This window comes from Ceratotherium simum, chromosome 5 (genome assembly GCF_057802395.1).
Source record: "Ceratotherium simum simum isolate JZ-2026a chromosome 5, ASM5780239v1, whole genome shotgun sequence".
Lineage (NCBI taxonomy): Eukaryota > Metazoa > Chordata > Mammalia > Perissodactyla > Rhinocerotidae > Ceratotherium > Ceratotherium simum.
This window is the reverse complement of record NC_141904.1, coordinates 45,724,117-45,749,053: the sequence shown is the minus strand read 5'-3', so window position 1 is coordinate 45,749,053 and position 24,937 is coordinate 45,724,117. Positions and strand designations below refer to the sequence as shown.

The following is a 24,937-nucleotide window of genomic DNA, read 5'->3' as shown; positions in this document are numbered from 1 at the left end:
GTCGCGCTCCGTGCATGTTTAGCTAGGCCCCGCCTCCCCCACCGCGGCCCCGCCCCCGCCCGCGCGTTACCACGTTTTCACGCCCCGCGCACGGCCGCGCCCGCCCCACAGGCCCCGGTCCGCCCCCTGTCGTGCCCCGCCTTGCCGGGCCTCCGGGTCTCGCTGGCTCTCCGGCCCGCCCCCGAAGACGTGGAGCGCCGCGGTGGCCGGTGAGTGGGGCGGGGGGCCTCGGACCCCTTCGCTCTCCGCGGTGCAGAGCCCCGGCTCGTGCGGGTGGCTGAGCCTGGGCTGCGGCAGGACGCCTCCCGGGACTCCTCCCGGCCGCCGCCCTTCCTTCCCAGGGTACCTCCTGGTGCTAGCAATCCCAGGAATGGGGAAGTGTGACCTGATGGGCGCAGAGGTTGGGGGGTGTTCAGGTGGGGGAGGGAGGAGTGAAGGTGATGAGGGGAGTGGTAGTCGCAGGTAGGGCCTGGGGAGAGCCGAGGTTTGGGGAGGGGATGTGGTCTGGGGGTGGAGGGTTGAGTAATGGGAGAGACGTGGCGAGGCCGAAACCTGGGGCTGCTGGAGTCAGGATTGGAGAGTTGGGGAGAGCTTCAGAGCTATGGGGAAGGAGGTCATGAATGGGGGTGGAGGAGTCGGCGAAGCATAGTGAACGGCGTTTTTTGGAAGGACCAGCACACAGAGGCCCGTGATTCACGCTTCCCCGGAGAGTCCGCGGAGCAGGGAGGGTTAGGGTATCTCAGAACGAGTGTGGCCGGAGCGAGCTTGCAGGGTAATGCTCTCTTTCACATCAGGGTGGTTGGGTTTCCAGTCTTTTGACTGGGACACGTCGTACAGTTTAAATAATAGATGCAAGTCAGGGCCAGTGCCTGGGACACTGGAGAAAGGTGGCTGGAATGGGGTTTGCCTCCTATAGGCTGCTTCTAATTTTCCTGGTGCCTTCACAGCGCCAGCGTTGGTGTGCGCTGTCTTCTGTAAAGCCCTGTTCCAAGCAGCCGAGACAGGGTATGGAGGTGCCAGACTTAAAAAGTATAGTTGAGATTTATTCAGACTCAAAACAGTTGTATCACATTCCCTTAAATCCTGCAGCGGTTTAATTTTTAAAAATCTAATCCTATGGGATTTAAAAAATTTAAATATTATCTGGCTTCTTTCAATTTAAATTCACACTAACCTAGAGGACTAGATATTTTCTAAGGGCCCATTCTGTGAGTATGATAAACAGTTTTAAATTAACTGTGGAAGGTGGATCATATCTATTCTGACCAGCTGTAGCTGAAAGAATTGTAGAATTGCAGATGAAGAATGAAGTTTAAAAGATCTAAAATAATGGAAAGGAATAGAAAAGGCCTGGTAAATTGGAGTGTGTGTGCACTTAAAAAAAACCCAGTCAAACTTTTTTTTCCATTGTAGAAAACTTGGAAGATAGAAAAGTATAAGGTTGAAAATTAAAACCCCATGTAATTTCACCAATCCTGCTAACATTTTGATGCAATTCTTTTTAATTCCCTTTGTAATTTTTATGTATTTAAATGTACGTATTACATAATTGGGGTCATATTGTTATATTACTTTGTATTTTGCATTTTCCCCCACTTAACATTTTCTCACTTAGCATTTTCCTGGATCATTAAAAATTCTCCTTAAACATCTTTTTAAATGGTTGTATAATAGTTCATCACATAATAGTTCATTCTTTTATCACCTATTAGAGTTTCAGCTGTGTGTCAAGTCCTGTGCTTGGAGGTGAGATTGCATGTCGCTCCAGGTAGATACACTTCTCAAGGGTTTAAATGACAGCTGTAGGAGACTTTATTAGCCTGTCCTCATCTGCTGCACGTTTAAAATGTTTCTAGTTTTTTGCTTTTATAAACAATAAAACTTTGGTTTTTGAGGGTTTTCAGCTCAGAATAAGTGTAGTGTCATGTGAGTCAAAAGCTATTATTTTTAGTGTATATAGGTTTTTGTGTGTATGTGTTAGAAAGAGGAGAATAGGGAATTTTTTTGGACGGGAATCTTTTTTAACTTTTCATTTTGAAATAATTTTAGGTTTACAAAAAAGTTGCAAAAATAGTACAGCGTTCCCATTTGCCCTTCCTAGCTTCCCCAAATGTTAGCATCTTAAATAACCATGATGTAATTTTTGAAACCAAGAAATTTACGTCGGTACAGTTCTATTCAGTAACTTATGGACCTTATTTGAATTTCACCAGTTGTCCTGCTAATGTCCAAGTTCCAATCCAAGATCCTACATTGCATTTAGTTGTCATATGACCTCCTTTGATCTTGGCGCCATCCTACATAGGATGACCTGGTGCAGACCTGTGAAGTAAACAAGCCTGTTAGAAAGCATACATCTTCCCTAAATTCATATCCAAAACTCTGTGTCTTGGAAGAGCATATTTATCTTCCTTTCTTGTGTAAGTAGACTACTGTTGGATTAAATTATGTAACCAATAAATTACCTTTTTATTTCTGTTGCATATCATTTCTAAATCATCAAAGAATTACAGAATAGAAGGAGCAATCCAAGTAATCCATGCTTATTATTCTTTTATTAGGCAATGAATTGGCAATGGGAATATCTCAAAAGCAGAAAACCAAATGCCGATTCCCGTCTCTGCATATTTTGGAGGAAAGGGTAATGACCTTCTTTAGTGTAACCAACTTGTCCCAGTTTTAAAACTGAAAGTCTGTGTCCTGGGAACCCCCTCAGTCCAGGGCAACCTCTCAGCCCCGATAGCATTTCTACTAAGAAATCACGGTACATTTCAGATATTATTCCAGCCGAAAGAAACATTACCCCAGTATCTGGGGTAATGAGAGTAGACAGAAAGTATGGGTGAGAGGAGGAAATATTCTTGTTTCGCCTCACTGGTCAGTCTGTGGCAAGACTCAGTTGGGTGATTCTGTGCAGAAGTGGCCTTCCGTCAGTGCAGCATCTAATCAGGCCTGGGCCTCGGCTGCTGTGGCCAGGCTGTCTTCAGTATGTCGTGTCTCGTCTCTCCTACACCTTCCTGTGAGTCCTGAGACCATGAGGTTCCCAGATACATTCCTCAGGGAACGGGCCTCACCAGCTTCCCCACATGGTCAGTGTCACTGAGAATCTCTCTAGTGGGGTAGACGTGTGCGGCGCTGATTTTCCACTCTCAGATCTGCGCACATCCTATGTGACTCTGAGAGTCAGCCGTCCTGGGTCTCAGGGAGGGGGAGTATGTCCCACAATTGCCTGTCAGAGGTTTTAGAGGATGCCTCTAAGTTGTCCTATACCTCAGAGCCTCCTGAGGTGTCCTGTCCCTCTTCCTTCCAGCCCTGGCCATTAAAATTGCAGCTTTTCTCCTGAGGAAATCCCTCTCGTCTTCCAGCGTGATTGGTGTAGCCCTTCATTTTTCTCTTGCTGGGGGCGTGTCCCTGTTCTGCTTCATGACTGAGAGCAATTCTGTAATTTTGGTTCATGTTTCTCCTTGAGTCTGAAATAAGGTGATTCCTAAAGATATCCCTGTTTCCTTCTTAGCCTTTGGATTTATAATCTCATTAACTGTTTTTTCGTTACCCAAACTCAGGAAGAGAATAAAGCGTCCATTATTCTTTTCTTGATCTTGGGTAAAATAGGCACATTACCCCTGTCCCCACAATGGTTGAACTCACAGTGTGTTTCTCTTCATATGTGCGTTTCAACCACCATTGTCAAGATTTACCTTTTGTGGGCAGGTGATTCCATATTTTATGTAAAAGCCACATGAATCTAATTTCTTTGTAGGTCTCTCTTTGGCCCTGTATGCAGTTCAACACATGATAAAGAAGAACAGAATTTGGGATGGCTATCTACTAATCCTGTGCCCCAAGGCTTATGTAGAACCTGGCTGCTCTGTGCCTTATAGTCATTTCTGGCTGCTGTCCTGGCTGACAGTCTGGATAAAAGAGGGAAATTGGCTGTGGTAGCAGAAATCATTCTACCCTGCAGTGCCCAATAAGTCTATATATGTTGAATCATTGCATGTTTTTAGATTGGCCACAACTGGAACCGTAAGGGCCTCTTCTGTACCTACACTTAAAGTTCTCATGTTCCCCCATCTGCTATTTTGGTCCCACGTACTAGTGTTAAGTGTACATGGTAATGGCGGAACAACCTCCCATTAAGATCCTCTGGTAAAAGTAGATAGCAGAACTCAGCTGAAGCCAAGGCTGCCATGAGGCTTCTTAATTTCACCATGTTACACTTGGTATTCATGCCATTGGGCCAGCCAATGGGGAGAAGTGGGATTAGGGTAGGCCTGGATTCCACTGACCAGTGAACTGCAAGATTGAAAATCTGCCTTACCTGCACCCTGTTGCATGCAGAATACAGAAAGAGGCAGGAATCCCCCAAGGAGAGGGCAGCCCCAGAGGTGTTACTGTACAGTGACAGAAATTCCATGAGCAGGGGGCACAGATAGAAGGGCACAGGATGACAGGGACAGGAAGAAGAGAGCACAGTGGTGTAAGAAGGTTTAGATAACCTGAAAGTACACTGTGCCCCAGTGGATGGCACAAGTGTGGAGCAGAGTTGGTCCTTATAGGACTGTGTCACCAGTAGTAGTGTTGGAACTTCCAACAGCATCTTAGGTGCTGGAGCCTTGAGGGGGTCAAGGCTTACCACACGCCACTGAAAAGGCTTAGCAGGCAGTGTTCGCTCACGCCGCACGGTTCATCTTGCTCAGAGCAGAATCCAAGCTGCACTGGCGCTTGTGTTATTCTGTGTGACTTGTATTGAGCTAAAGCATGCAGCTACACAGCTGTGGCAAGGCCAGTGTTACTGCTGATGATGAGGCTATAAAACTGATTTTAACTTTATTGGCTGATAAGTTCACAAAAAGGGAAAAAAAGGTCTTTTTCATATGGCATGATGTCATTCAAAGAACACTGGATATCAGTGCTATCTCTGTCACACTAGTGTCACTTGGAGTCTTCTTAACATGTACGGTGTACAAAGTTGGTATGTTTTTATTCTGGGGAATATAGCAAAATATTATCTTGTATTAATAGAAAAAGTATCATTTGGCCTTTACTACAGTGTCTATTTTACACTTATTGTTGAAAATGTGGGGCTTCTATATTTGTAAAATAATATACAAATTTTCTAATTATTAATAATATCTGCTCATTAAAATTCAAATAAAAAAGATATAAAGTAGAAAATAAAAATCATTCTAAATCCTACTACCTAGAAATGGCAATTTGGAGAAATATATCTGACTAATCATTGAGGGAATTTTTCTTAAGGCGCATACAGTATAGACTGATACGTGCGTATGTGCATGCATGGTTAAGGGTTTGAACTCTGGCAGCAGGCTGCCTGGTTTTGAATCCCAGCTCCCCGGCTAGCTGCTGCGTGACATTGACAAGCTGCTTAACCTCTTTCACCTCAGTTTTCTCATCTGTAAAATGAAAGCGTTCAAGTTCCTTCTTCATGGGGTTAGTGTGAGAGTTAAATGAGTTAATTCACATAAAAATGTGTAGCCCAGTGCTTTGCATGTAGTAAGTCCTTAGCAGATGTTAGCTAATATTATTGTCATTTTGATATCACTGTGGATTATATATATTCATAAATGGGGTCATACTTTGCTTTTTTTTTTTTTTTGGTGAGAAAGGTTAGCCCTGAGCTAACATCTGTTGCCAATCCTCCTCTTTTTGCTGAGAAAGATTGGCCCTGGGCTGATATCTGTACCCATCTTCCTCTACTTTTTTATATGTGGGTTGCCTGCCACAGCATGGCTTGATAAGCGGGGCATAGGTCGGTGCCTGGGGCCTGAACCTGTGAACCTGGGGCACCAAAGCAGAGATCGCGAACTTAAACACTACACCACCAGGCTGGCCTCCATACTTTCCATTTTTTACCTCACAATGTGTTATGAAGTGTTCTCCATGTTAATACAGTTGGATCTGTATTCTAGTATTAATGCTTCTATTATAAAGTTGTACCATACTGTATTTAGCCATTCTCCTGTCGTTGGAGTTTCAGGTTGTAAGTTGTTTCTTTGCCGTAAGTAAGTAAATAAATAAATAAAGCTATAATGAACTTCTGTGTACATATTTGGTTTAATTATCTTCTTGGGATAATTTCCAAAAATAAATAAGAAAGAAAAAAGAGGGGCCGGTCCGGTGGTGTAGTGGTTAAGTTCACACTTTGGCAGCCTGGAGGTCACTGGTTTGGATCCTGGATGCGGAGCTACGTACCGCTCATCAAGCCATGCTGTCACAGTGTCCCATATACAAATGGAGGAAGATGGGCACAGATGTTAGCTCTGGAATACTCTTCCTCAGCAAAAAGAGGAAGATTGGCAACAAGTGTTAGCTCAGGGTCAATCTTCCTCACCAAAAGAAAAAAAAGGAAACTGTAATGTTCTTCTTCTATATGCATATTTGATTTTATTATCTTCCTGGCATAAATTCCTAGAAATAGCATTGTTGTGTTGAATGGTATGAGTTTTTAATGTTATTTTTCATATTGCCACTGTGCTTTCTGGAAAGGGGGTATCAAAATTACAACATCTGTCGGTGGTGTGTGAAAATGCCTGATTTCCTACACCTGTGCCAGAACTGGGTTCTGTCCATCTTTCAACTTTGGCAAATCTGCGAAGGGAAAAGTATCTCGTTGTTACATTGCATTTCTTTTATTAGTAACTTCAAACATCTCAAATGTGTGCCAGCCACTTTTATTTCTTCTTTTGTGACTTGTAATTTTAGTTTTTTGTATTTTTTTTGTTGACTTATAAGAACTCTTTGTATATCAGAGATAGTGACACTTTTGTTTGTAATATATTGGAAATCTTATTATGGTTGTGCCTTGAGTAATGAAAGATATGTAGTGTCTCAAATGAGAGTGAATCAGTGAGCAAATATTTATTGTGAGTTTCTAGATAGTGCTCATATACATGTTTGGAACTGAAACCTGCTTGTAGTGTCTCAGAGAGATTGTTTTTTGACCTGGTAATTATAAATAAGGTGGGCCTTTCATTGCTCACATTAGGCAATGCATAAATGCTAACAAACTGTGACCTTTGATGCATATCCACATATGCCCTGCTGAACACTTTATTATTCCCTTAACCTAACCATTCTTTCCCTCTTTGCTATTTCTTCACTCACAGTCATTCTTCCCATGTCCCAGGTTGGAAACCTTGGAGTCATCCATGTATCTTTTCCAAGTTGAAGGCTGCCTGGTTCTCAGCCTCCTTTCCCAGAAAGTTAATTCCCCATCCTCAGGCTCCCCCTACCTCTTGGATTATTGCTCTTGTACTTAGCCCGTGTATGAGAATGATTTGATTAACACCTGCTTCTGCTATTAGAATCGAGCTCCTCAAAAGCAAGATGTAGGCCTTATTTACTTTTGTACTTTCAGATTCTGTCATGACTTGGCTCATAGTAAGCACACAATAAATGTTTGTTGTATCTGATATTTCCATATAAAAGATGATGATGCTAAGCCTCTGTAGTCTACTGGTAGATTAACATTTTTTCCCAACTTTTTGTTATGAATAAATTTCTGAAGTTCAGGGCAGTTGAAAGAATACCATGAAGACCACCCATATTCTTGCCTCTTGAATTTACCTATTGAGATTCATATCACTCTGACACATAGCTAATCGTCTGCTCAGAAACCTACAGTGACTGCTTACTGGCCATCGGGTCAGATGTAAACTGTAGTGTTTGTCATCCTTAAATGGTCACAGCTTACAAAATTTTGCCCTCTGCTCTGGTCAGGCCAGTCTTATTGTTCTTCTCTTATGCTAACTTTATTCTTGCTTCATTGATTTTACACATGTTATTTCCCTGTGTAGAACATGCTCTCCCTTTGCTTGATCCAAAACTTTCACACATTGAGTGTTCTGAGTTCCCATAGCTCTAATTGCTATCTGTTATCATTCTTTCATTCTGTGTAATTCCTGACCACATTATTAGCTATTTGGAGGTGAGTACCAGGTCCTATTTTGATCTGATTTCCTTCATAGAGCCTAGCATGCTGACATTTTATTTGGCTGGTATCTTTAACTAGCATTCCTGATCTATTTGTAGTATAATTTGAATCCAGCATTGACTTATAATACCTGTGTTGCCCTAAACAAAACTTATACTCTGTTAGAGAAAAACAAAAGCTGACCAGTCCAAGCCAGACAGCCTGGATCTGTTTGATCCCCTTGCCACGAGATTTCCCCTAAAGGAAGGAAAGACATTCTACGGTTTTGAACACCCCTTTTGTGATTGTTCCCAAGAATTGGCTTGCTCTCGTACTTTGGAGTCATTAAAACTTACATCAAGTACTAAGTTAGAACAAATAAGTCTAAAGTCTGAAAATTGCCCCTGGTGAGAATCACTGGGTTAGAGAGAGTCACTTGAGAAACATTTTAGAGGGAGGCCATTAGGCCTTAGTAATTGATGCTGTTTGTGGGTCTCCAACATTTTTCAAGCTTGGTAACAGAGATAAAGATGATATCCCTGAGAAAGAGAAACTAGGAAAGAAAGCTGGTGCTGGGAGATCAACTCCATACTGAAACAAGAAATTGGACTATGCCAATTCCCTGCTCATAATGAATTGGTGACTCCCGTTGTTCACTGGACAAAGCCCAGTTCCCTTGTACCCAAGGGCCCTAGTTAGATTCTAGCTCATTCCCATCCTCCCTTCCCCCACACATAGTTAATGCTTCAGCCATATCAAATTACTTGTATTTCTCTGAGCCTATTGGCTATTTTCCATCATTATTTTGTAGGGGAATACTATTTCCTCTATTTAGAATGCCATCCATTGTCTCTCTGGCAAACTCCTATTCATTCTCCTAAATCCTCTTCAGGTGTCACATCTTTTATAAATACTTTCTTACTACTCTTGTGTGAGAGCATATTTGACACTGTTGTCCTTCACCTACCTGAGTGTCTTCCCTGCTGTGTTCTAAGCTACTTACAGAAAAGGATGGTGTTCCATTGGTTTTATTACAGGGCCTGGCCAGCACATGTGCTTTGAACCATTGGTTGAGCCTGTCTTATAACCCATCTGGATCCTGAGAAATTTTCCTATATGTTGGAAGCCAGAATTAGGTGTAATTAAGAGAAATATAAATATAGTCTAGATATTTCTCTTTTCCAGAATAACCCATGTTTGCTTTTTATTTTTTGAAATTTTCAGCAAGTTTGTCAAAGATGAAAGTGACCTTATCAGCTTTGGATACTTTCGAGAGTTCTTTCACGCCTTTGGTGGTCATAGAACTTGCTCAGGATGTCAAAGAAGAAACCAAAGAATGGCTGAAAAATAGAATTATCACTAAAAAGAAAGATGGAGGTGAGTAAAGTAAATAATACTCAGACTTAGTCATGCTCAGTGACTAAAAATGTATTTTCAAATGTGTTTTACAGTTTTTTTATTGATGTATTTTTAAAATTAATTTCCATTTCTTGGATCTTTATTATTTATCTAGGACTTGAAAGGAAGTCTGAAATTAAGATTAGACTGTAACTAACGTGAGTGATTTTGTTCACAGCTATAAACCCTGTGCCTAGCACAGAGCCTGGTGCATAGTAGGTGTTTAATAAATATTTATCAAATGAATGGACAAGTATCTATTGAGTATTCCTTGTGTGTCAGTTATGGTGCTAAGGAAGAGATAAATCTAGTCTCTGCCAGCAAGGATGTTACCATCAGGGTAAGGAGACTGAATGCCAGTTCCTAGAAATTGAAGTAACAGAAAAAAACAAAAATGAAAGCTGTCACAAAGCAGTACATGATACTTTTAAATGCATCGTTTGCATACTTGCTGTAAAAATAAAGAGAAGGAAGAGGTGATGCTTTAGTGATGCTTTTTGGCTGGTAAGGGATGATTTTATAGAAGAAGCCACAGTTTAGCCCTCTCCTGAAGAGTGAAAAGGGTCTAGATTTGGGTGAGAGGGTAGGAGACATTTTACATGAGCAGACACTTCATAAAACTACATAAAACAACACCTAAAACTTCACTAAGTCTCCAAACACTGGACCAAACTCAGACTCTTTTTAGAAAAGATTTTGGCTGTAAACTGAAATACTTTCTTAAAAATAGAACTTTGAATCAAAGTGGAATTTTTAATTTTTTTCAAAGAATTGAGCCAAAAGAAACTAAAAAACAAGTGTACCTGCTGCTGAAATCTGAGATGTTTTACTGGGTTGGAGTTCCTTCTTTAAAATTCCTGTGATGTAAGAACATTTGCAGTATCTTAGACTGAGAGACTCCAGTGTATCCCAGTCTTCTCCTCTGCTCATTGTGTGGCTTTAGCAGGGACACACAAGGATGGGGAGGGGATGGGCATGTTCCCATATTATTGGGACAATCATAAAGGAACATTCCAAAAAAGTATTCTGCATCTTTCAGGTAAAGGTAGTGGATTTAACATGCATGTTTATTTTTACTCTCTTCCAAACTCCTATTAAAAATACAATAAAATGATTTTTTTTTTAAAGACATAAATCTACATTGACAAAGAAGAAAGGAGAAGATATAACAGTAGGACCATTTGAGAGCTAGAAAACAGATGGATGAGTAGTAAATAGACTTAAGAAAGCCAAAGCTGAAGCTAGCAAGGGAAAAAATTGAGATGTGATTTGGTTCACACTGCAAAATACTCCTAAAGACTCAGGAATTAGTGACACTAGGGGGAGGTGGAAATAAAAATGGTACTAAGAAAAAAAAGAATTGGCTGAGATCATTTTAAGAAACAGTTAGATCCTTCCGTGTTCTACTACCCCAGCAGAAGACTCTGCTTATTATTCTTTGAGAGGGTCAGATACATGGGTTTTGGCATAGGGGCTCTGTGCACAGTTGAAAACAGAGATTATGTAGTGAAAATAGGGTAATAACTGAATATCGTTACCCCTATCCTCCACCCCACCAATCTTATACCTAATTTAGTTTCCAAAATTTTAGCAGGTAGATTCAAATCATCTAGGAAGGAGATTGGATAATCTTTCTTTGGGGATTCTGACCAACTCAAGACAGAATAACCAAAGGTGCAGAAATCAGAAAGTTGCTCATGGAAAATGACCTGGCCAGACTACCTTGCATTAAAGGCCATCTTTGATGAAAGCCTTCAGAACTTCTGTTTAGCCTCTTAGAACCCCTTTCTTAAACATGAGCATACAACAGAAGATCACCAAGCGTCTGAAGAAAACCCCTAACGTGAAACAGAAAGCTAAAACCAAACAAGATAAAAGCAGAAAACTACTCATGAGAAAACCAAAAGAGAGTTAAAACTCACTTCTCAGAGTTATGAGAAGATAGAACATTTGTACATCAAGAGTAGGATATTATAAAATAATCATTTAGGCAAAAAAGCAGCTCTTATAAAGTGAAAATATGGAAGCAACGTTTACAAACTCAGTAAAAGGGTTAGAAGATAATTTTGACAAAAACCTCCCAGAAAGTAGAGCAAAAAGATAAAGAACAGGAAAATATGAGAGAAAAAAATAAGGAAAATAGAGAACTAGTCCAGAAGGTACATGTCTGAATAAAAGGAGTTCTAGAAAGGGAACAAGAAAAAGGAGAGGAAAGAATCATCCAGGAAAAACTCAAAGCTGATGCCGTGCTTTTTCAGATTGAAAGGGCCCACTCAGTATCCAGCATGGTGGATGGAAATGGCATATGATTAGAGACTTTTGGAACTCTGGGGACGGAGAATATACTACGCACTTCCAGAAAAAAGAAAATAAGTCAAATATAAAGGATCAGATTTCTTAACAGAAACCTTGGAAGCTAGAAGGCAGTTGTGTAATATCTTCGTTTCTGAAGGAAAATGATTTCAATCTAGAATTTTGAACCTATCCCGCTGCCAACAAGATGTGAGGGCAGAGCGAAGAGAGATTTCACTAACAAGATGATGTTGATAGGATGTCTCTCATGTCAGTGTGTTGAGGGAAAACTTAAACAGTTGGCAGAAAGCTTAGGGGATTGAATTATTGATAAATTCATGATAAGCAAATGATAAGAGTTAACTTTTGGGGAAAAGGAAAGTTGTAGGAAAGGAAAATCATAGCATTATGTAAGGCTCAACTATAAATAACATGTCATAATAATGAAAGGGATGATATAACTGTATTGTGAGAATGGGGTGATGAGAGTGGTAGATGGAAATGGTGAAGGTGGGCAGAAAAGAGAGCTAAATCGTCATTTGCCAAGGCTTAAAACTGAAAAATCAAGAAATAGCTCTATAGGCATGTTGTTTGGTGACATGACAACAAATAAAGAAAATTGTTATTCCTGAACAATTAGAACGTTGTTGCCTCTGGGGAAGGTAAATTGGGTGAAGGGAGATGGGGACTGCTCTTTTTTCTTTTTAAAGTCATAATAGTTTATAGCAGTGAACTTTTAGTTGTACATTATTGTCTGTCGGTCACCATATAAATGCATCGCTTCACCTCTTGTGCCCACCCTGCAACCCCCTTCCACCTGGTAACCACCAAGCTGTTCTCTCTGTCCGTGTGTTAGTTTGTCTTCCCATATGAGTGAAATCGTGCAGTGTTTGTCTTTCTCTGTCTGGCTTATTTTGCTTAACCTAATACCCTCCAGGTCCGTCCATGTTGTTGCAAATAGGACGATTTTGTCTTTTTTTTATGGCTGAGTAGTATTCCATTGTGTATATATATACCACATCTTCTTTATCCAGTCATCAGTCGAGGGACACTTAGGTTGCTTCCACTTCTTGGCTATAGTGAATAATGCTGCAATGAACATAGGGGTGCATAAGCCTCTTTGGATTGTTGATTTCAGGGTCATTGGATAGATTCTCAGTAGTGGGATAGCTGGATCATAGGGTATTTCTATTTTTAATTTTTTGAGGAATCTCCATACTGTTTTCCATAGAGGCTGTACCAGTTTGCATTCCCACCAGCAGTGAATGAGGGTTCCCTTTTCTCCACAACCTCTCCAACATTTGTTGTTTTTTGTCTTGGTGATTATAGCCATTCTCACAGGTGTAAGGTGATATCTTAGTGTAGTTTTGATTTGCATTTCCCCGATGATTAGTGATGTTGAACATCTTTTCATGTGCCTATTGGCCGTCTGTATATCTTCCTTGGAAAAATGTCTGTTCATATCCTCTGTCCATTTTTTGATCGGGTTGTTTGTTTTTTTGTTGTTCAATTGTGTGAGTTCTTTATATATTATGGAGATTAACCCCTTGTCGGATATATGCTTTGCAAATACTTTCTCCCAGCTGATGGGTTGTCTTTTCTTTTTTTTTTATAATTTTATTTATTTATTTATTTTTCCCCCCAAAGCCCCAGTAGATAGTTGTATGTCGTAGCTGCACATCCTTCTAGTTGCTGTATGTGGGACACGGCCTCAGCATGGCCGGAGAAGCGGTGGGTGGTGCACGCCTGGGATCCGAACTCAGGCCGCCAGCAGCAGAGCGTGCTCACTTAACCACTAAGCCACGGGGCCGGCCCTGGGTTGTCTTTTCGTTTTGATTCTTGTTTCATTTGCCTTGCAGAAGCTCTTTAGTCTGATGAGGGACTGCTCTTTTTCAGAACAAGATATTGACAAATGGTTTTCTGTGAAGGTTATACCAATTTATACTCCCCTAGAAGTGTCTGACAGTGCCTTTCCCCACACACTCACTGTGTCGGTTTGGGTCTTCCAAGCAAGAGGTGCAGAGATGGGATTTGATGCACAGAGGTTTATTGAGGGAAACATTTGTAGAAAGATAAAGGAGAAGGGAGCAGGAGTAGACATAGAGAACCTTCAGACTTTGGTACAGGTCTGACACTTGTGGGAGAGGGAAGGAAGGAGGCTTGAATAGGAAGAGCCTCAGACTATAGCACAGTTCCAAGAAAGTATTAGCTAGGCCCAACATTGCCCTTTATTTTTATTTATTTATTTTTAAAGATTTTATTTATTTTCCCCCCAAAGCCCCAGTGGATAGTTGTATGTCATAGCTGCACATGCCCCAGTGGATAGTTGTATGTCATAGCTGCACATCCTTCTAGTTGCCGTATGTGGGACGCGGCCTCAGCATGGCTGGAGAAGCAGTGTGTTGGTGCGTGCCCGGGATCCGAACCCGGGCCACCAGCAGCGGAGCACGAGCACTTAACCGCTAAGCCACAGGGCCAGCCCCCCAACATTGCCATTTAAAGGAAACCTATGTTAAGCAGGAATGGCATTATTCCAGTGTCCCCTGCATGCTCAGCCAATGGCTGGGAGCGGCTAGGGGAGCGTGGTCTAGGTGTGAAGGTGCTGTATTCAAAGGTGGGCAGCAGGAGGCTATCAACTCTGCTCTTCACATCAGGTTCTTTTTTTTTTTTGTCCTGTGTTTTCGTATATTTTATTTCATTTAATCTTTTTTCTTTTATTGCCATAACATTGGTTTATAACATTGTATAAATTTCAGGTGTACATCATTATACTTCTGTTTCTGCATAGATTGCATCAGATTCTCTTGAAGGGACTTCTGGGTGGAGTGGGGCACTTCCATAGCTACTATACCCACCAACCTATTTATTATCAAACTTTTGATCTTTGCAGTGTGAGAAGTGAAAAATAGCATATTGATGTCATTTTTGCATTTATCTTAATATCAAGGAAGTTAAGCTTTATATTTAAGAGCTGTTTGTATTTTCTGTACAGTCATGCATCACTTCATGATGGGGGTACGTTCTGAGAAATGCATCATTAGGCAATTTTGTTGTTGTGTGAACATCAGAGTATACTTACACAAACCTAGGTGGTGGTATAGCCTATTACACACCTAGGCTATCTGGTACTAATCTTATGGGACCAGTGTCGTGCATGCGGTCTGTCGTTAACCGAAACTTTGTTATGCAGCGCATCACTTGAATATATCTTTTATTCAAGTCTTTAGTACCTCTGTTGTAAATTACCTAAATAATAGTGCCATAGTACATTAATCTTAATATATTAATCCATTTGGTAAGTGAAATATAAATTCTGCTCATTATCCTGTTACCATCTAATTAGTGTTTTCGTAATTCTTGTGAACCCTCTGTAGAGGGTAAATAGTAAAGAAGTAAATGTACCTGAAAAAGTTTGATGTAAGTAGAAATAAAAAATTAGAAAAAAATCCTTTTTCTCCATAATCTTTTAAGTAATTATTACATGTAGAATATCAGATTACAACATCTACTCTTTTTTTATTGAAGAATAATTAACAAAATATCCTAGTAGTTTCAGGTGTACATTATAGTGATTTAGTATTTATATACATTACGAAATGATCACCCCGATAAGTCTAGTTACCATCTGTCACCATACAAAGTTATTACAATATTATTGACTATATTCCCTCCGCTGTATGTTAACATCTCCATGACTTCCAGTTATTTATTTTATAACTGGAAATTTGTACCCTTAATCCCCAACAACATCTACTCTCAACGTTTTGGGAACCTATTTGAGAAAAATATCATTAAACCTAATTGAATGTCGACATTTATGGGAAAAGTCATACAGTTGTACTCCAATGTATTGTGTTATATTTGTGGCATTTTTACTGGGATATTTTATTTCAAGTTAATTTTCTTGAATTTTGGTCTGTTATTTTTATATTAAGAAACTATATCCTTTTGATCCATATTTTTACTTAGTGCAGTTTTATGCCTAGAGCTAGTAAATATTGGATACTTGTCTCATATCTACTTCTAATTTGAGTAACTGGCAAGCTGCTTATTGCATTTTCCAGTTTTGGCATTTATTTCAAAAAGCTATAAAAAACTGCCATCTCCGACTTACTTATAGTTCTTACTTATTTGGAAGAGGGATTTAAATTGTTAATGTAATTTATTTTCCTTCTACCAAACTAGAAACTAATTTATTTAGAAGGTTTTTATTTTTGAAACTTTTGTGTTTGTCTCTTTCTAAGATTGTCCTTATCTTTTGTTTTTGAAGGTGCCCAGCTGTTGTTTAGACCATTGTTAAATAAGTATGAGAAAGAAACACTAGAAAATCAGAATCTATATCTTGTTGGTGCCTCCAAGATTAGATTGTTACTGGGGGCAGAAGCAGTGGGGTTGGTGAAGGAGTGCAACGATAACACCATGAGAGCCTTTACCTACGGAATGCGGCATAACTTCAAAGGGTTTGATGGTGAGTCCCAAGATTGTTTCTCTCAGAATCAATGTATCAAAAAGGAGTTTTTGATGAATAGATCGGGGGTCAGCAAACTTTTTCAGTAAAGAGCCAGATAGTAAATATTTTAGGCTGCGTGGGCCATGCCATCTCTCACAGTTATTCAACACTGCCATTGTAGAGCAAAAGCAGCCTTAGACCATAAGAAATGAATGGGTGAAGCTGTGTTCCACTAACATTTTACTTGTAAAACCAGGCGGTGGTCCAAATCTGGCCCACGGGCCTCACTTTGCTGCTCCGGGAATAGAGGAACATAAATTAGGATGACACATGTAATTTATTTGTATTCTGTTCACACTCTTGGAATGGTGAATGTTCACTGGCTTAATATAGAAAATCTTATAATAAGAAATTCAGTAGTAGTTCAGTATCCTAGAATTCCCATTTCCTGATAGGGTAACTGGTTCTGTTCTGGCCCCAAAGGAGGTTCCAGAAGAGAAAGGTTTCTGGAAAGAACTGAGAAAGCTAGGGTGGTTATGATATCAGAATGGAAGTTTGGCTTCAGAATCAAACTGGTTCCTTCCCGGGCTTTCAGAGTTAGAAGATGTGATTAGGCTTCTTCAGATTCGCTCACTCTGGATTTTTATATCTTAGAGAATAAATGATCAAGAATAAATGAAATTCACCTCATTTAAAAGGATTCACCTGTGAAAAAACAGCATTATTTTCTTGTCAGACTTCTCCCTCGTTTAGGAGAGGGATGTTCAACTCCAGAAGGGAATGGCCTGGGCTTGAGAGTTTGAAGGAGGAGAATTTGCCACATAGGAAAACTTCTATTCCATCCCTAGTTAAAAATATTGTTAGGGGGCCGGCCCCGTGGCTTGGCGGTTGAGTGCGTGCGCTCCGCTGCTGGCGGCCCGGGTTTGATCCCGGGCGCGCACAGACGCACCGCTTCCCCGGCCATGCTGAGGCCGCGTCCCACATGCAGCAACTAGAAGAATATGCAGCTGTGACATACAACTATCTACTGGGGCTTTGGGGGAAAAAAAAGGAGGAGGATTGGCGATAGATGTTAGCTCAGAGCCAGTTTTCCTCAGCAAAAAGAGGAGGATTAGCATGGATGTCAGGTCAGGGCTGATCTTCCTCACAAAAACAAAAAAAAAAGGTAGAGATTAACATTAAAAAATATATATATTGTTAGAATTAAAGAACATATTGCCTTCTGCTCATTGGTATTAAATGAGATCAAACAAGTGGCTGCCATTTGGATGTTTGTACCATATTATATAATAACTAGTACGATGATTGAAGAATTATATTATGTGAAGGCATAACAGAATATTTTTATTCTTATATCTAGGGAGCTTTATGTTCTGTTTAATTTAGCAGTGGTATACTTTGCTTACTCCTTATGTTAATTATTGTTTACATCATATTTTTATAATCCCAGGTTATTTGAATATTAATAATTTTATTTTAGCTATTACTGAGAAAATAACTGGAAATTTTTGTTTCATTTTAGATGACAATGATGATTTCCTCACAATGGCAGAACGTCAATTCATTATCAAACATGAACTTGAAAATCTCAGAGCCAGAGATGAAAAAATGATCCCTGGTTACCACCAGGCAAAGTTGTATCCAGGAAAATCATTATGTAAGTCATTATATCAACCAGCTTCATGAATACACATTATAATGCAATTACTTTTTCTTAGTAAACCAATTACAGAGGCTTTATTATTTTTCTTACTGAAAAATCTACACAACTTTACAATAACTTATTTTTTCAGGAATGTATCTTTTGCCTTTAGAGCTTCATTATATTACACCTTTAGATCTATATATTTGTTCACTATATGTATGGTTCACTACTTCTTTTTTTTTTATATAATTTTATTTATTTATTTATTTTTCCCCCAAAGCCCCAGTAGATAGTTGTATGTCATAGTTGCACATCCTTCTAGTTGCTGTATGTGGGACGCGGCCTCAGCATGGCCGGAGAAGTGGTGCGCTGGTGCGCCCCTGGGATCCAAACCCCGGCCGCCAGCAGCGGAGCGCGTGCACTTAACCGCTAAGCCACGGGGCCGGCCCTCACTACTTCTTATTTATCAAGGTTCCACAGCATTCGGTTAGCTTAAAATTTAGTGTGAACACATATACATATTATTAATTTAAAATAAGCAAAGTTTACTTTATGCCCCAAAATTGTACTGTAATGAAAACCTGTGGAGGAACAAAAATGGGAGACATGGTCTTTTTCTGGAGCATTCTTCCCATCTCCTCTTTTTTTTTTATTGTGAAATTTTTGTTGTATGTTATTGTTTGTCAGTCACCATATAAAGGCATCCCTCCACCCCTTGTGCCCACCCCTCACCGTCCTTGCCCCTGGTTCTATCTGTCCGTGTGTTGGTTTATCTTCCACATAAGAGTGAAATCATGCAGTGTTTGTCTTTCTCTTTCTGGCTTATTTCGCTTAATATAATACCCTCCAGGTCCATCCATGTTGTTGCAAATGGGATGATTTTGTCTTTTTTTTATGGCTGAGTAGTATTCCATGGTATATAAATACCACATGTTCTTTATCCAATCATCAGTCGAGGGACACTTGGGTTTCTTCCATGTCTTGGCTATAGTGAATAATGCTGCAATGAACATAGGGGTGCATAAGCCTCATTAGATTGTTGATTTCAGGTTCATTGGGTAGATACCCCGTAATGGGATAGCTGGATCATTAAGGTATTTCTATTTTTAATTTTTTGAGGAATATCCATACTGGTTTCCATAGAGGCTGTGCCAGTTTGCATTCCCACCAGCAGTGGATTAGGGTTCCCATTTCTCCACAGCCTCTCCAGGTTTTGTTGTTTTTTGTCTTGGTGATTATAGCCATTCTAACGGGTATAAGATGATATCTTAGTGTGGTTTTGACTTGCATTTCCCTGATGATTAGTGATGTTGATCATCTTTTCATGTGCCTGTTGGCCATCTATATATTCTTTGGAGAAGTGTCTGTTCATTTCCTCTGCCCACTTTTTGATCAGGTTGTTTGTTTTTTTGTTGTTCAGTTGTGTGAGTTCTTTATATATTACGGAGATTAATCCCTTGTCGGATATATGGTTTGCAAATATTTTTTCCCAGCTGGTGGGTTGCCGGTTCATTTTGATCTTGGTTTTGTTTGCCTTGTAGAAGAAGTTCTTTGATCTGATGAAGTCCCACTTGTTTATTTTTTCTTTTGTTTCCCCTGTTTGAGTAGACATGGAATTCGAAACGGTCCCATCTCCTCTTGTCTCACTGAGTATGAACACTTGCAAACATGGAAAGGCGTAAGATTTTGCGAAGTAACATAATACCTGAATGCAAATTAACACTTTGCAACTTTTTGATTTTGTGTGATTCCATTTGAATGAGATTACTTGTTTGCAGAATGAGGGTGTTTACTCCAGTGTGTAATTCAAAGTTTGCCTCAAACCTAGATAGTGGCAAGGGCTCAGAGCATTTTTGCTGCCTAAGATACACTTTAAACATATAAGCTTCTGTGTCTCCTAGTCTGGTTTCCTTTTAATAGTCGGTGTGATACTACCTTCCAGTCTTCACTCAGGAGGACAGATGCCCAAGAACCAGTCTATATTCAAATTTTCCCAGTAGTTACCAAATATATTTTAGAGCTGATTTGTTCAAACCAAGATCCAGTCAAAGATAACCCATTTTTGTTTGGTTATTTTATCTCTTAAGTTTCTCTCTCGCTCTTTTTTATTGTGATAAAGTATACATAGAATAAAATTTACCATTTTAACGATTTTCAAATGTACGGTTAAGGGGTGTTAAGTACATTCATAATGTTGTACAACCATCACTGCCATCCATCTCCGTAGCTCCTTTCATCTTGTAAAACTGAAACCCTGTATTCATTAAACAATTACTTCCCCCTCCCTCCTTCCCCCGGCCCCTGGCAACCGCCATTCTACTTTCTGTCTTTACGATTTTGATTACTCTAAGTATCTCAAATAAGTGGAACCATACAGTGTTTCTCTCTTTGTGACTGACTTATTTCACTTAGCATAATGTCCTCAAGGTTATTCTGCGTTGGAATTTCCTTCCTTTTTAAGGCTGAATAATACTCCATTGTATGCATATACCATGTTTTGCTTATTCATTCATCCATCAGTGGACACGTTGGTTGCCTTAACCTTTTGGCTATTGTGAATAATGCTGCTATGAACATGAGTATACAAATATACCTATGGTCTTTGAGACCGAGCTTTCAATTCTTTTGGGTATATACTCAGAAGTGAAATTGCTGGGTCATGTGGTAATTCTATTTTTAATTATTTGAGGACCCTCCATTACTGTTTTCCACAGTGACTGTAGCATTTTACATTCCCGCCAACAGTGCACAAGCATTCCAATTTCTCCACATCCTCACCAACACTTGTTATTCTCTGATTTCTTGATAGTAGCCCTCCTAATGAATATGAGGTGGTATCTCATTGTGGTTTTGATTTGAATTTCCCTAATGCTCAGTGATGTTGAGCATCTTATCATATGCTTATTGGCCATTTATATATCTTCTTTGGAGAAGTGTTTATGTTCTTTGCCCGTTTTTGTGTTGTGTTGTTTTTTTTGTTGTTGAGTTTTATTCTTTATGTATTCTGGATATTAATCCATCAGATATATGATTTGCCAATATTTTCTCTTATTCTGTGGGTTGCCTTTTTACTTTGTTGATACTTTTAATGCACAAAATTTTAAAATTTTCATGAGGTGCAACTTATCTGTTTTTTCTTTTATTGCTTGTACCTTTGGTGTCATACCCAAGAAATCATTGCCAGATCCAATATCATGAAGCTTTTCCTCTATGTTTTCTTCTAGGAGTTTTATAGTGTCGGGTCTTATGTTTAGGTCTTTAATCCATTTTGAGTTAATTTTTGTATATGGTGTTAGATAAGGATCCAACTTTATTCTTTTGCATGTGGATATCCAGTTTTCCCAGCACCATTTGTTGAAAAGACTGTTCTTTCCCCATTGAATGGCCTTGGTATCCTTGTCAAAAATCATTTGATCGTATATGTGAGGGTTTGTTTCTTGGTTCTCTATTCTATTCTGTTGGTCTATGTGTCTGTCTGTATGCCAGTACCACACTGTTTTGATTACTGTGGCTTTGGGGTAAGTTTTGAAATCAGGAAGTTTTGTTCTTGTTTTTCAAGATTTTTTTGGCTATTTGAAGTTCCATGAAATTACATGTGAATTTTAAGATTGGTTTTCTATTTCTACAAAAGACATTCATGGGATTTTGATAGGAATTGCATTGAATCTGCAGATTGCTTTGAGTAGTATTGACATATTAACAGTATTAAGTCTCATGAACATGGGATGTGTTTTATTTATGTTGTCTTTAATTTCTTTTAGCAATGCTTTGTAATTTTCATTATATAAGTCTTTTACTCCATTAGTTAATTCCTAAGTATTTTATTCTTTATGATGCTGTTGTAAATGGAATTGTTTTCATAATTACCTTTCCAGATAGTTCATTATTAGTGTATAGAAATGCAACTGATTTTTGTATGTTGACTCTATATCCTGCTACTTTACGATTCCTTTATTATCTCTGACAGTATTTTTGTGGAAAATTAAGGGTTTTCTATATATAAGATAATATCCTCTATGAACAGAGATAATTTTACTTCTTCCTCTCCAATTTGGATGCCTTTTATTTCTTTTTCTTGCCTAATTTCTCGGGCTAGAACTTCCAGTACTATGTTGAATAGACGTGGTGAAAGTGGGCATATTTGTCTTATTCCTGATCTTAGAGGAAAAGGTTTTCTTGTTTCACCATTCAATATGATGTTTTTTGGGGGATTTTCATAGATGGATTTTATTATGTTGAGGTAATTTCCTTCTATTTGTAGTTTGTTGAGTGTTTTTGTCATGAAAGAGTGTTGAATTTTGTCAAATGCTTTGTCTGCATCAATTGAGATGATCATGTGTTTTTTTTTCTTTCATTGTGTTCATATGGTGTATTACAGGCATACCTTGGAGATATTGCAGTTTTGGTTCCAGACTACCGCAATAAAGTGACTATTGCAAAAAGCGAGTCGCACGAAATTTTTGGTTTCCCAGTGCAGATAAAAGTTATGTTTACATTATACGGTAGTCTATTAAGTGTGCAGTAGCATTATGACTAAAAAGACAATGTACATACTTTAATTAAAAAATACTTTATTACTAAAAAATGCTAACCATTTTATGAGCCTGCAGTGAGTTGTAATCTTTTCACTGGTGGAAGGTCTTGTAAGAAATGCGAATCTGCAAAGCACAATAAAGGGAAGCACAATAAAATGAGGTATGCCTATACATAGATGAATGTTCATATGTTGAAGTGTCTTTGCATTCTAGGAGTAAATCCCACTTGTCATAGTGTGTGATTCTTTTAATCTGTTGCTAAATTCAATTTGCTAGTATTTTGTTGAGTATTTTTGCATCAGTGTTCATAAGGGATATTCGTCTGTAGTTTCCTTGTAATGTTTTTGTCTGACTTTGTATCAGGGTATGCTGGCCTCATAGAATGAGTTAATAAGTGTTCCTTTCTCTTCAATTTTCGGGAAAAGTTTGAGAAGGATTGGTGTTAGTTCTTCTTTAAATATTTGTTAAAATTCACCAGTGAAGGCATCAGGTCCACGGTTTTTCTTTGTCAGGAGATTTTTGGTTACTGATTCAATCTCTTTACTAACTATAGGTCTATTCAGATTTTCTATTTCTGCTTGATTTAATCTTGGTAGATTTTGTGTTTTTAGGCATTTGTCCATTTCATCTAGGTTATCCAATTTGTTGGCATACAATGGTTTATAGCACTCTTTTATAATCCATTTTATTTCTGCAGAATTGGTGGTAATGTCCCCATTTCCATTTCTGATCTTAGTAATTTAAGTCTTCTCTCTTTTCTTCTCAGTTCATCTATGTAAAGATTTGTCAATTTTGTTGGTCTTTTCAAAGAACTACCCTTTGGTTTCTTTAATTTTCTCTATTGTCTTTCTATTCTCTATTTTGTTTATCTCTTCTCTAATTTTTATTATTTCTTTCCTTCTGCTATCTTTGGATTTAGTTCTTCTTTTTCTAGTTCCTTAATTGTAAAGTTAGGTTGTTCATTTGAGGTCTTTCTTTTTTTTCTTTTTTTTAAATATTTATTTGTTTATTTATTTTGTGAGGAAGATCAGCCCTGAGCTAACATCCGTGCTAATCCTCCTCTTTTTGCTGAGGAAGACCAGCTCTGAGCTAACGTCTATTGCCAATCCTCCTCCTTTTTTTCCCCAAAGCCCCCCAGTAGATAGTTGTACGTCATAGTTGCACATCCTTCTAGTTGCTGTATGTGGGACGCGGTCTCAGCATGGCCGGACAAGTGGTGCGTCGGTGCGCGTCCAGGATCCGAACCCCGGGCCGCCAGTAGCGGAGCGCGGGCACTTAACCGCTAAGCCACCGGGCCAGCCCTCTTGTTTTTCAATATAAGCATTTATAGATATGAATTGTCCCCTTAGCACTGCTTTCTCTGTCTCTCATAAGCTTTGGTATTTTGTGTTTTTGTTTTCATTCATCTCTAAGTATTTTCTGATTTCCCTTGCAATTTCTTCTTTGATCCATTGGTTGTTTAAGATTGTGTTGTTGGGGCCGGCCTGGTGGCGTAGTGGTTGAGTTTGCGGACTCTGCTTCAGTGGCCCGGGGGTTCACGGGTTCGCATCCCGGGTGCGGACCTGCGCACAGCTTATCGGGCCATGCTGTGGCAGGCATCCCACATATAAAGTAGAGGAAGATGGGCATGGATGTTAGCACAGGGCCAATCTTCCTCACCAAAAAGAGGAGGATTGGCAATGGACGTTGGCTCAGGGATAATCTTCCTCACCAAAAAAAAAAAAAAACCAGATTGTGTTGTTAATTTCCACACATCTGTGAATTTTCCAGTTTTCCTTCTGTTATTGATTTTTAACTTCATCCCATTGTGGTCAGAGGATACTTTTTATGATATATGTCTTTTTAAATCTGTTAAGACTTAATTTGTGTCCTAACATATGATCTATCCTGGCAAATGTCCCATGTGCACCTGAGAAGAATGTGTTCTTGGTTCTTTATTGTCTGACTTAGATGTAAACTGGATTTTTAGTCTCCCCTGTCTGTGAGTTATGCTGTAGGCATATGTTATAGATGTTTTTACTTGCTCTCCTTGTTGATCTGGCTTTTAGAAGGTGTCAGGAAATTTGAATGTAGGTATTTATTATTCTTGTTTGTCTACATTCCCATTTATCTGTTTGTGTCTTGATATTGATTATTTTGTGGCAGTTTTTTGTTGGACATATGTTATTTCAATATATAGGTTCAAGATTACCATGATTTCAGAAAAATTTTCTTCACTTACCTGTTAAGAGTTATTTGATTGTATTTGCTCTGTTCCCGTCTTTAGGTGTGCCAGTTGTATATATGTGGGCTCTTACATATTTTCAGAAATATTTTTAAGTTTTCACATAATTTTCGTAGGCTTTTCTACCATTTTCTTTACTGTGTTTTCAGTCTTTCCTTTTTTAGTAGCTTTTATTATGACTTTGTGTCAATAATAGTTTTATTTTTTTCTTATATTGCTTTTCTGAGCTCTCCCCTTCAGCTCTCATAGCTCTTTGAGTTTTAATTTCAGAGATGTGGCTTGCTTTAATTTTGTGAAGAATTCCATAGTTTTTCATTGCTTGATGCCCTAATTTTCTGCTGTGTTTCTTCTCTGCCTTTCGTTTATGGTTTTTTTTTCCCCCTTGTAGCATTTTTACATAATTCTATGCCAATTTCTTTGTAGTTATTACTTTTTTTTAATTTTATTGAGGTGATAA

The 24,937-nt window shown here is 39.0% G+C and overlaps 1 protein-coding gene across 5 annotated transcripts in view; it reads left to right on the top strand.

Moving 5' to 3' along the window:
• The first annotated feature begins 67 nt into the window (after nt 1–67).
• The window catches only part of ANO10 (anoctamin 10), a 217,060-nt gene continuing 192,190 nt past the window's right edge, over nt 68–24,937 (top strand). For 2 of the 5 annotated variants that reach the window (XR_015552203.1, XM_087430810.1), the window contains exons 1-4: nt 2,571–2,641; nt 9,161–9,313; nt 15,897–16,094; nt 17,599–17,733. Coding sequence is in view for 4 of the 5 variants with exons in the window: in XM_087430810.1 (XP_087286936.1) it covers nt 2,605–2,641; nt 9,161–9,313; nt 15,897–16,094; nt 17,599–17,733 (523 nt within the window). In the remaining variant the exon portion in view is untranslated. Of the gene's footprint in view, nt 210–659; nt 773–2,570; nt 2,642–9,160; nt 9,314–15,896; nt 16,095–17,598; nt 17,734–24,937 lie in introns of those variants that run through there. The other 3 variants (XM_087430808.1, XM_087430809.1, XM_087430807.1) reach the window with 3 other exon arrangements.